Source organism: Salvelinus alpinus, chromosome 7, assembly GCF_045679555.1.
Source record: "Salvelinus alpinus chromosome 7, SLU_Salpinus.1, whole genome shotgun sequence".
Taxonomy (NCBI): Eukaryota; Metazoa; Chordata; class Actinopteri; order Salmoniformes; family Salmonidae; genus Salvelinus; species Salvelinus alpinus.
The window spans coordinates 20,832,871-20,843,915 of record NC_092092.1 but is presented as its reverse complement, the minus strand read 5'-3'; the positions used below and the strand labels follow the sequence as shown (position 1 = coordinate 20,843,915).

At 40.8% G+C, this 11,045-nt stretch overlaps 1 protein-coding gene across 4 annotated transcripts; it reads right to left on the bottom strand.

The window, feature by feature from the left end:
- Positions 1 to 1,369: 1,369 nt before the first annotated feature.
- On the bottom strand, positions 1,370 to 10,812 carry LOC139580559 (polycomb group RING finger protein 5-A-like). Of its 4 annotated transcripts, none has more exons than XM_071409383.1 (9): positions 10,741 to 10,812; positions 8,330 to 8,614; positions 7,904 to 8,000; positions 7,428 to 7,483; positions 7,200 to 7,259; positions 6,881 to 7,029; positions 6,044 to 6,142; positions 5,790 to 5,879; positions 1,370 to 3,532 (listed from the first exon to the last, which is right to left on the bottom strand). In XM_071409383.1, exons 2-9 carry the CDS (start codon positions 8,439 to 8,441, stop codon positions 3,485 to 3,487), a joined length of 711 nt encoding a protein of 236 aa, XP_071265484.1. In that variant the 5' UTR covers positions 8,442 to 8,614; positions 10,741 to 10,812; the 3' UTR covers positions 1,370 to 3,484. The 4 variants fall into 4 exon arrangements, with proteins under 4 accessions (XP_071265484.1, XP_071265482.1, XP_071265481.1 ...); XM_071409381.1 differs by lacking the exon at positions 10,741 to 10,812 and adding an exon at positions 9,475 to 10,276 and having other exon boundaries at positions 7,200 to 7,256; positions 8,330 to 8,458; XM_071409380.1 differs by lacking the exon at positions 10,741 to 10,812 and adding an exon at positions 9,475 to 10,268 and having other exon boundaries at positions 8,330 to 8,458.
- Positions 10,813 to 11,045: the final 233 nt, after the last annotated feature.

Below are 11,045 nucleotides of genomic sequence, written 5' to 3'. Positions count from 1 at the left end.
TACCCATAACACGATGCATCCACCACCATGCTTGAAAATAAGGAGGCAGTTACTCAGTGATGTGTTGGATTTGCCTCTAACATTAGGCTTTGCATTTAGACCAAAAAGTTTAACATTACCATGCTTAAAGAGATATTCAATGTCTGATTTGTTATTGTTACTCATCTACCAATCACTGCCCTTCTTTATGAGGCTTTCAAAAAGCTCCCTGGTCTTTGTAGTTGAATCCGTGCTTGAAATTCAATACTTGACAGAGACCTTACAGATGTTGTATGTATGGGGGACAGAGGAAGGGGTAGTCATTCCAAAATCATGTCAATCCCTATTATTTCCATATAAGTCCATGTAACTTGTGATTTATTAAGCCAAAATGTACTTGCCTAAACACAGGGGGTGAATACTGCAAAACAACTATATTTTAGTTATGCATTTTTGTTTGTCAATATTTAAACATTTGTATAATTATAATTTTCACTTTGACATTATGGAGTATTTGATCAATGACAAAAAAATTCACAATTAAATACATTTTAATCCCATTTAGTAACACAACAAAATCTGTTTTGGCTAATACCGTATATTACCTTTACATACACAGCCCACAATCGGTCTGACAAAAGAATCAAGCAACAGCAGACGGGAAGGATGATGCAACATAGAGCAATCCACTCAATAAGAAGTTGTGTGACCAGCCAGGATAACAACAAGGCAACCCAACTAGACATCCAGCCCAACATACCAGTCAAATTATAACTAAGCCCCCTTAAAGTGGCGGGTACTAATTTGCCCCTCTGTGCTACTCCAACAGTTTTTAGTGACAGGCGTATTCAACGACTCATTCTGATATTTAGTCATTCTCGAACTGTTGACCCACCAAAATACCTGCAAGTTTCTTCTCTCACCTGTTATTACACAATATAGCAACAGATGAAAAAGAGTGTGAATGTATTGTTCTCAAATACATTAATTTTCCTCCATGTTTACTTTACATGATCAAAATCAACATCTCTGCACAAAAAAACTAACCAAAATGAAGAACTGTAATGATGGAGAGTTCTCGTTTCATGTCATGGCAGTTCTTCACAGAACATGATGCGTGTTTGTGAGAGACGGAACATCCTGAGACAGAAGGGATATTGTTGCATCTGTCAGTGTTTACTCAGTATATAAGCCCCACGAAACTCCTTCCCTAAAATGTACCAACTCTCCAGAGCCCCATGTGAACTTTGGGAGCCAGTCAGTCTGCTGCAAACAGTATAAAAATATCATAGACCCCTCGGAGCACTGGACTTCACGGCATCACTCTATTTTTCATCCAAACGATGAGCTCAGATGTCATCAGGTTGTCAGTTAAATCACAGAACTCATGAGATCTCAATTATGTTTAATATATTAAGGTCACATTTTAGTTTTGTAACACCAAAATAAAAACAAAGTTACAAAAGAAATTGTATTTTTTTGACTCGAGACATCTTAGTCAATGTGCCCTAAATCCTTCAGACCCAAATGCTGGTATGAGTGAGTGAATGTACAGTACGTACAGTATGAAACCTGTAGGGAACTCTGGCCTACATACATGTATACAGTATCTAACCTTAAAAGCTCCCAAATAAGCATACAGGGAAAGCTGAAGGGACAAACATAGAGAGAGAGAAGCATCTGTGTGTGCATTCCTACCCCGTTCTTCTCTCCAGTTGGGCAGATGTATTTCACATACTGACTGCTTTTCGCATCTAGAAACACTATCCTCCTGCCTGTCCAGTCAGATAAACATACCAGGGAAATCATCCTCGTTACAACTGGTCCAAACAGTTTGGGCAGGAGGCAGGATCACTTTGTAATGAACCTATAAAACAAAGTTCATAGGAGCAAACAGAATACTAGCTAGAAAGAAAAAGTTGCTAATTTGACAAGGATGCAAACATGAATATTGGTTAAAGCTTTAGGCCTTTATCCTGACTTAGGATAAAGCCCAAGCAAACCAAAAAACAGTCTCATCAATGGCAGTTAAGTCAATAGACAGTTGGTAAAATAAAAACATTTAATTTATTAATGAATAATTATTATAAATCAAGTACAGATATGAACAATATTTCTACAGCTCTAATATCTCAAGAATGATTCTCAGGCATGGGTACATTTAAAAATATAATATATTACTCTAAGCAGCATAAAACTTTAACCATAAGAATATGTACATGTTTCCTTTTCTGTCTTCAAAAAAATGTAAAAAAATACACATTTTCCTTGTCAGCACAAGGACAGGTTGGCTTCACTGCAAGGAACACACCTCAATGGTTTTCACATATAAATCACATCAACATAGATTACAGTTTAAAAGGCTAAACTTGAGATGACTAGGTAATGAAGCAGACACTGTATACTCTCTATACTGAATCACTGTGAAAGTCAGCTTCAGTACACTACACCTCAACGCTAATACAATAAGCCTTATGCCAACCAGTTCTTACAGTGCCCAATACTATTCTGTGATCAAAGATCCATATTTGGCATAATTCATATCTCGTACTACCGTGTTGTAATGTCGTGTACTTCAAAAAACACATTTATAGATCAAAGTTCTAGTAACAATATGAAATGTACACACCACTGGTTTCCCTTCAAAACATGTAAGATGGTATCTTTTTAGGCTAGAGAGATACTAAGATTAATCTGAAAAACTAAATGTAATACCTGGTCACTCTGACCGGTGCCAAAAAAGCTATTAGTGCAGGTCTGAGATTGGCAGGAGCCAGGGTAATCACACTGCAGTTTGGGTTGAGTGAGTGTGTGTATTTGTGTGTGTTTGTTAAAAAGAGGCTTAACGTTTCTCTTCCCATCACGCAGGCTCCCGAGCCTCTTCCAGAGAGTGCTTGTTGATTTCAGCAACATGTCAGACTGGTTATAATAACTGAGCATGGGACAGAATGAAGAAGAATGAGCTTCGGTTTAGACTCTGAAACCTTTTGGCAACATTAAGGTGCTCGGTCAATTGATTGATTGTGGGCAAATCTGTGGATATGTTATGTGCATTTTATAAAGAGAAGAAAATGGCTTAAATTATTTTATTTTTTTAATGTTACTTTTCTTGTTGAAACAGTCAGGCATCTGTTGGAAGGCCTTGGAGTTGCTTGATTCCTACCTATTCTTCTTTCCATTTAATTTTCTGTCCACACCAACTTGTATTCATCATGTAGATGCAGGTCAATCCTTGTCATTGGCTGGGTTACCAGGATACCCGAGTACCTGGCTAATAAATACCATTTGGATACATTCATACATCTATGTTTCAGCTAAGCTTGTCTCGCTAGTTACTTGTCTTGAAGATCACTTTGGCCAAGAGCACGGAATGTTCAACAATGAAGGACACAACAAAATTAAACAAAAGTTCAAAAATGTTGGGAAGGATGAGTCCCTGGCCTCAGTTTGATGCACATCCAGTCATTGCTTTTATTTGTCGATGAAGGCTTCTCAAGGGCTTTGTTCAGCCAAAGTCTATTCGTGGCCTGTACTCCAGGACCATGGGATATGTCTGAGGAGAGTGTAGAAAGACAGTGCTGTTTATTTTCATTTTCCTGGAAGTTTATACAAAGACAACTTGCAAAGTAAATAGCCTAGTAGATGCTGGCACGTTCTGACGAGTGTATTTAACTAATGAGCTTTGCAATTCCATCTCAAATGGCCCATATTTCACAGGAATGGATACATAGAGACAGAATTGCCTCTTTCAACTGACTTCAAGCCAAAGTTCTCATGTATGGTGTTTTAAGAAGAGAACACACTATCCTGTGAAACATCCCAGAACCCTATGGCTGACAGCTGAAAGAAGACAGGGGGCAGTATTGGACATTCAGATTAGAGCCCTGCACAGGCATGACATTTAAACCCAACGACATGCCTGCAACATTCAGGCCCAACCCTAATTTAAGGCCCGGCCCGAACCTGAAATCGGAAATAACATTCTCTGTTAGCTGCTCATCTCTGTCTGTCCCTGCTCTGCATCTGCTCCATGTGCTCTCTGCGTGTGTGAGTATCCATAGAAACGGCTACGCTTGGATGTTCAGGAGAGGAGAGAGAGCTGTTAACTAGCTACTATTGAATCATTCTAAACTCTGACAAAACTCACTGATTATTATTATTTTCTGTGAAGTAATCTCTCCTGTCGACTCGGATAATGTTCTGGTCTAATATTTGACAATGTTCTGGTCTAATATTTGACAATGTTCTGGTCTAATATTTGACAATGTTCTGGTCTAATATTTGACAATGTTCTGGTCTAATATTTGACAATGTTCTGGTCTAATATTTGACAATGTTCTGGTCTAATATTTGACAATGTTCTGGTCTAATATTTGACAATGTTCTGGTCTAATATTTGACAATGTTCTGGTCTAATATTTGACAATGTTCTGGTCTAAAATTTGACCATGTTCTGGTCTAATATTTGACAATGTTCTGGTCTAATATTTGACAATGTTCTGGTCTAATATTTAACGAGGTTGAAGCACTTCTAACACCATGTTATGACAGTAAGTTATGACTGTAGAGATACGGAGCAGCAGAGCAGTAGGGAGCAAATGGCTCCGCTTCAAAATGTTAGTGATCAATTTAATCATTCTAAAATGATACCCAAGCCTGGCTCGTACCCTAGTTATTGGAAGAAGAAAAAAAACAGGCACTACCCAGCCCTAACCTGATGTATAATGTCAGGGCCAGGTAGCAGAGCTCCAAAACATTAAGATATGCTTTTAGGATGTCTCAATTAATTATCTGCAGTCAGTCCAAACCTTACTGCTACTGATGATTCCTAGGGGTTTGCTGGATATGCATCTATAAAACACTGTCTAGATTTATTTGTAACGCTACACACATCTCTATTGTTGAATTCTACTAGGCTTAGTCTGGTGTGGCACGTGAGCACAAGGTCAGGGCCTGAGTCTGGTATAATGGGTAAAAAGCCCCCCCCCTCCCTCCTTTTGGGGGGGAGACATGTAGTTTAAGGTAATCTTTATTATTCATAGGCTGATGAGCACAATATCATTCAACTTTCGGTGCTTCTTTCCATCCACGTGGCTCTCTGTTTAACATGAGCGAGTTGTTCAGGATGTGGCAACATGACAAGGCTTAATACTCAGCCCCTTTAATAGGTCTAATGCCTGACCGTGGTACTAGTGACAGTTGGGCAAGAAGACGGAACAACTAAAGCTGAACTGCTAAAGTAAAGACAGCTGGTCGGAGGGCAGGGACAGGCAGGAAATGACATAGCGATAACACAATCCTATGTTGTAATGAGCTCTATCTATGGCAGGGGTGTCAAAAGCACTTTTCCCAAGGGCGCATTCGGTCTTCAACAAGGTCCAGGGCGCCGCACAGAAACTGTGGTATATTTCCTCACCATCAAAATTTGCCAGAAATAGTCCTATCCTTCGTTTCTGGAATTTTCTATGCTCTCTGACTGTCTAGCTTTCATTTGGGTGATTATTAGCGAGCTGGACAGACAAGAAAGTGTATGAATGTAGGTCCATTAAAAAATATATATGTGTATTGAGTTTGTTCGTTCCCCCCAAAATAAAATAAAATTTACTCAAACCACCAACGGGGCGGATTGGAACCCCTCGTGGAATGTTTGACAAGCCGTGATCTACGGTGTATTGGCTATTAGGGCGGGTATGGAAGATTTCTGGGCATGCCAGAGAGAACATGATCAATAACAGGTTATCTAAGAACCGGATGAGACAGGGGAAGTGTGGAGGAAAGGACAGAAACAGGACATGATATAAGAGACTCACGTTGTCCCCGTGCAGCCTCCAGCGGGTCATGTAGATGAACTCCAGAGTGTGGTCCTTACCCATGATCTCCCCGTTACACAGCACATCCAGCTAGCGAGAGAGGACAGACACACCCACACAGAGAGAGACACAGAGAGGCACACGTGCTCGCTCGCCCGTAAACAAACACAAAGGCACGTTTATAGACATTATTCCCTTTTCTATACCCATCAGCAGTATAATATAAAGTCAAGTTATGTACATTGTAATCTTACCTCACAAGAGCTTGACAGCTTTAACTTTAGACTGAGAAACTTCTTGATGGTTCCCACCGTGACTCGACTAGAGCAGCGAATGAACTTCTTCATTAAACACTGGGGTAAACAACAGGAGTATGTTTACTGTACATTCATATAGCACACAGAGTACACGCAAAGAATACCTGAACTGGCCCTGAGCATGTTGAAAGAAACACTCACACAGAACACTCCCATCGGAAGAGGAAAAACATTCAAACACACACACACCCCAAAAATCTGAGCGGGCACAAAATGTGAGGAGAGGTTCTAGAATTTAGCATTTTTCAAACACCCAAAACTGCTTTTTCCTGCAATCTAGAGCCATAATCATTATGCTTAATTCTGTCAAAAATGTTTATTTTTCTGCATAGCTGTCTGTATTCTCCTGACTGGTGGTTCTTTTTTTAAAGAAACTAAATATGCTTCTCTGCATCTCTGATAAAAAAAATAAAATAAAGATTGAAATTAAATGTGAGTCATATTCAGTACATTTAGCAATTGCTTGCTTTTCTAAAGTCTACCAACCTTGCCAGCAGGCATGCCAACTAAGATAGACAGACAAACTAGCTACTCTAACTTGATCGATATCCTGAAATGGCTTCTTGGTAGCTAGTTATGAGGTTGGGAGATTGGGAACCTATCTGGGCTAGCTAAAGACAACTTCATAAAATTGCTAGCTGGCTAGTACCATTACAGAGAAAACACACAAAAAAAACTAAAAAATATGTTTTTGTATTATTATTATTTTTTAAACAGGACAAATCTGAGGGGGCACGTGCTCCCTATGGGCATGAAACTGCTACACACACACACCTTCACTGTGTCATCTGCAGCATGTCCATTGTTGTGGAGACAGTCCAGGCAGATGGCTATCTGGGGGTCGCTCCTGTGATAATCCTGACCATCTTCATCACCATCCTCATCATCACTGAGCCCAAGCCTCTTAGACCCAAGGCCGTCTCCTGTGGGATAGCAGAGCACATGTGATTTTAGGAGATAATACTAGCAAGCCTAGCTGAAAGAGGTTGTCCAATATCAGTGCATTATTCATGTGTAATGACATACTTACATTTTACAGTAAAACACAGTACAATTTGTGATTGTGACTTCGTTACTGAGACTTATTCTGTACCTTGTCCATTTTCTTTGGATTTATTCTTCCTCCAGAAATCAATCTCCTGCTGTTCCTCTTCTGGTCAACACACACAGTCATAAAGAAAACAGAAGAAGTACAAGGTACTTTCATGAGTCTCATTACATCTAATGACAAGTCTCCTCTAAAGAGTGATTGAAAGTATTGACTTTGACTGAGAGATCATTTTGAAATATGTCAGTTTTTTCCTAGATGACAAGAACTCACTGTCTCGTAATCCAGGTACAAGCTTGAAAATGATTTCCTCAAGAGTATTGTCCAACCTGAGAAGAGAGAGGACCAGTGAAGATGAGGAAGTGACACGGGTAAAGAGAAAGAGGAGGCTGTGGTTTGTGCTGACAGTGCACTTGCAGTATTCAAAGCAAAGTGAAGGCCAAGTGTTTGTTGTTAGCTTCACTCGGAAAAAGAGTTTCAAAAGGGTTCTTCGGCTGTCCCCATAGGAGAACACTTTTTGGTTCCAGGTAGAACCCTTTTAGTTTCTATGTAGAAGCCTATGCGGTAAGGGTTCTACATGGGACCCAAAAAGTTCTACCTGGAAACAAAAAGGGTTCTTCAAAGGGCTTTCCTATGGGGACAGCCGAAGAACCTTCTTTTGTTCTAGATAGCAGCTTTTTTTCTAAGAGCGTTGTTGTCTGTCAGAGATGGTCAAAGCTAGTGGAGGACTATGTTTGTATGTGTCATACCTTAGCATCTCTAGAGGGTTGGTTTCATGGACTTGAATGCCACATTTGGGACAGTCATTACTGTCTTCAAAGTGCTGGATGATACAGCTCTTACAAACTGGAAAACAAGAAAAATCACACTACTATTATATTGTGTAAGATGCTTCGAGTGTGTGTGGGAGAAGATGGGAGTGAGGGGACGTATAGAGAAGAATGCGTAATATCTTCATTTAACCAGTTTTTCACAGCAGGAAAATAATCCTGTAGCAACAGGACAATTATGTGGATTATAATTAATGAACATTTTTGGCGGGGTTGAAACTTTTTTCGTAAGGGAAGTGGAAATTAAAACTTTAGAAGCCATGTTAAACCTTGAATACACTACAATGTTGCATTACCTGGAGCACAGGAATTGTGTGCGTGTGTGCGCATGTGTGTGTTACTTACATGTGTGCAGGCACTCAGTGACCGTAGTGGGTTTGATCAGGTAACCTCTGCACAGGTAGCAGGTAATGAAGTAGTTAAAGTCTTTGACCAGGGGTGTCCTCTGAGTGGCCATGGTCAGCCAATACAGAGCTGGGGAGGTCAGAGATGAGGTGGGGTCAGCAATCACAGAGGTCCCTGCAGCCCCTGAAACTGCTGCGGTGACCCCTGTATCTTCTTCGTCTTCATCATCCTCAGCCAGTACTCATCGGCTGGGAAAGCCATTCTTCTAAAGACTATCTCAGATTACTTGTCAGACAGAAGGTAAGGTAGAACAGGTAGGAAAGTAGATGAGTGTGCTACACGCAGGTGAGGTAACAGGCTCATTCAACGTCATAGGATGACATTTATTAAATCAAATGTGCAAAATCCAAAACAAAAATTACCACATTTCTGAATACACGACTTGCCTACATGCTTGTCAAAATCATACTTAAAAAATGACTCGTCACGCTGCCACTAGAGCCTGCACCTGCTTCATCTATCCCCATCATAAACCATGTATTGGCAACCAGATAGCACAGTTTAAACACGTCCTACTGACAAAACACATGTGTAAATTAACTATAAATAGTAGTCTAGGAAGACCGAGAAAGTCGGGACATGGAGGGGCACAAAGGTGTTAACGTCATACAAATGCCCTCGGTTTACTAGAACAATCCTTGACACGCAGTTAAGAAATACAAAAGGACCACACGCTTCATTGTGAAAATCCGTAAGCAACACACTAAGCTATCTCATCGTAGAGAACGTCACGGTTAGTGTCACATGTATCATAACAACATTGAAGCCCCACACATATGGCTGCTGTCTGTAGCCACTACGACATTCGCGACACACCACATACTTCAAATAAAGTTGCGACTCGCAAGGAGATTGCGGAATGAAGTAAAGTCGAGCTAAATAAACCTGTTCTATAAACGTAAAAAAAAAAAGCACTAGCATTAGCAACCTACATACAGTTATGTCACACACGACAGACGAAACATAAGCCATCATCCCACCCCCAAAGTTTGACTGTAGGCTATAACGGGGATGATAAGCCGATTCCTTTTAGGCTATTTTCTGTCTGAAATGTTTGAACAACATAGGCTACATTTTTTTCTTACCTCGTAACATCTCTACCTTTTCCATGAGGATTTATTATAGCTGGTCGAATGAGAAGAATTGGCTGTCCGTGTCATTGCGTTCTCTAGGTGATATCAACTACGTAGGCTAGTATGAAACTAGTGGCAAGAATACGGAATTGATGGTGCGTTCATGACAACTGGGACCTCGGAAAAAACGAGCTCAGAATGTGAAAAATCGTGACGTCAGTGATCTTCAGGTCGGAAAAGTCGTAACACTAGGATGCCGCGTTCAAAGCAACTGGGGACTCGGAACTGGGAAATATCCGGCTTTTAGACTTCATTGCGTTCAAGACAACTGGGAACTCGAAAACGGAGCTCCGATGGTCATCTAACTCAAGCATCTTTCTAGATTTCTGACTTTCCGACCTGAAAATCAATGACGTCAGGATTTGACCTTTTGTTCCCAGTTGTCTTGACAGCACCACGATGCCCGAGTTTCCGACTTGAAATTCCGAGTTGGATGACTGTCAAAGATTTTCCCAGTCGGCGCTCGTTTTTTCCCGAGTTCCCAGTTCTCTTGAATGCACTGAAGTCGGAGGTCGGAGATGTCCTAGTTCGGAGTTCATGCCTGATCATCTCGATAGTGTCATTACACAAAATGGTACGCAGCATCATCTGGATGTGTGCAAGAAAAGTTCAGCGTTCACCTTCTGCTACCATTTCTATCAAGCCATGTACGCATCGATAAATCCAACGTGTGCACCACACAGAACTCACTACAACTGTGTCTGCTATGCAAGCACAGCGTTCCATTGGAAATGTATGTACTTCTGGTGTACCAAAATCAAAATGCACAATTGTTGTCGGTGTGATCAAGGTTGTTGTCTTGAGCGCACCATTGTTGCGTTCATGTACTATTGGAAACTTGGAACCTCAGAGTTAAAATGAACGTAAGTTATTTGCGTACAGCTTCCTATTGGTTGATTCTGATAAACTCGGGATCCGATTCTTTCACCTAGGTTAGCAAGTCGAACATTTTAGTTTTCTAGTTCTGACTAGCATTCGAACGCGGCATTACCACAGCCACGCAGATCTGAAAAGTGGGCTGGAGATTTTCCAGCGCGTGTGATGCTGCCAATTCATACGCTGTGTGCACACAGGTTATTGCTGTATGGTACGTTTGACTTAGTCTGTATAAAAAAAACGGAATCACGCTACACATTAACAACTCATTCTGTGGTTTATGCAGCGCTCACTTCCTTTCGGGAACTAGGAAACTCAGACATTTCCTACTTGCAAACTCACATGTGTCAAACTCATTCCAAGGAGCGAGGAGTGTCTGCAGGTTTTTGCTCCACCCTGCGTGATTGACGAATTAAGATCACTAATTAATAAGGATCTACCCTCACCTGGTTGTGTAGGTCTTAATTGGAAGGAAAAAACAAAAACCTGCAGAAACGCGGCCCTCTGTTGAATTAGTTTGACACCCCTGTCAACTGGTTGAACGTGGCACGTGTATAACTACAACAAGTTAGAAAGTTTGACATTTCTGCGTTTCCTAGTTCCAACTATCAAGTGAATGCGGCCATTACTACTGGTAGCCTACCGCA

Bases quoted from the DNA above. Each gene is read 5' to 3' on its own strand.
- LOC139580559 (XM_071409380.1), bottom strand. From the start codon at position 9,499: ATGGAAAAGGTAGAGATGTTACGAG. The intron at 7,260-7,427 runs GTGAGTTCTTGT...TGTGTTGACCAG, and splicing joins TGTACCTGGATTACGAGACA to AAGAGGAACAGCAGGAGATT. The intron at 7,030-7,199 runs GTACAGAATAAG...GCTATCCCACAG, and splicing joins ATCCAAAGAAAATGGACAAG to GAGACGGCCTTGGGTCTAAG.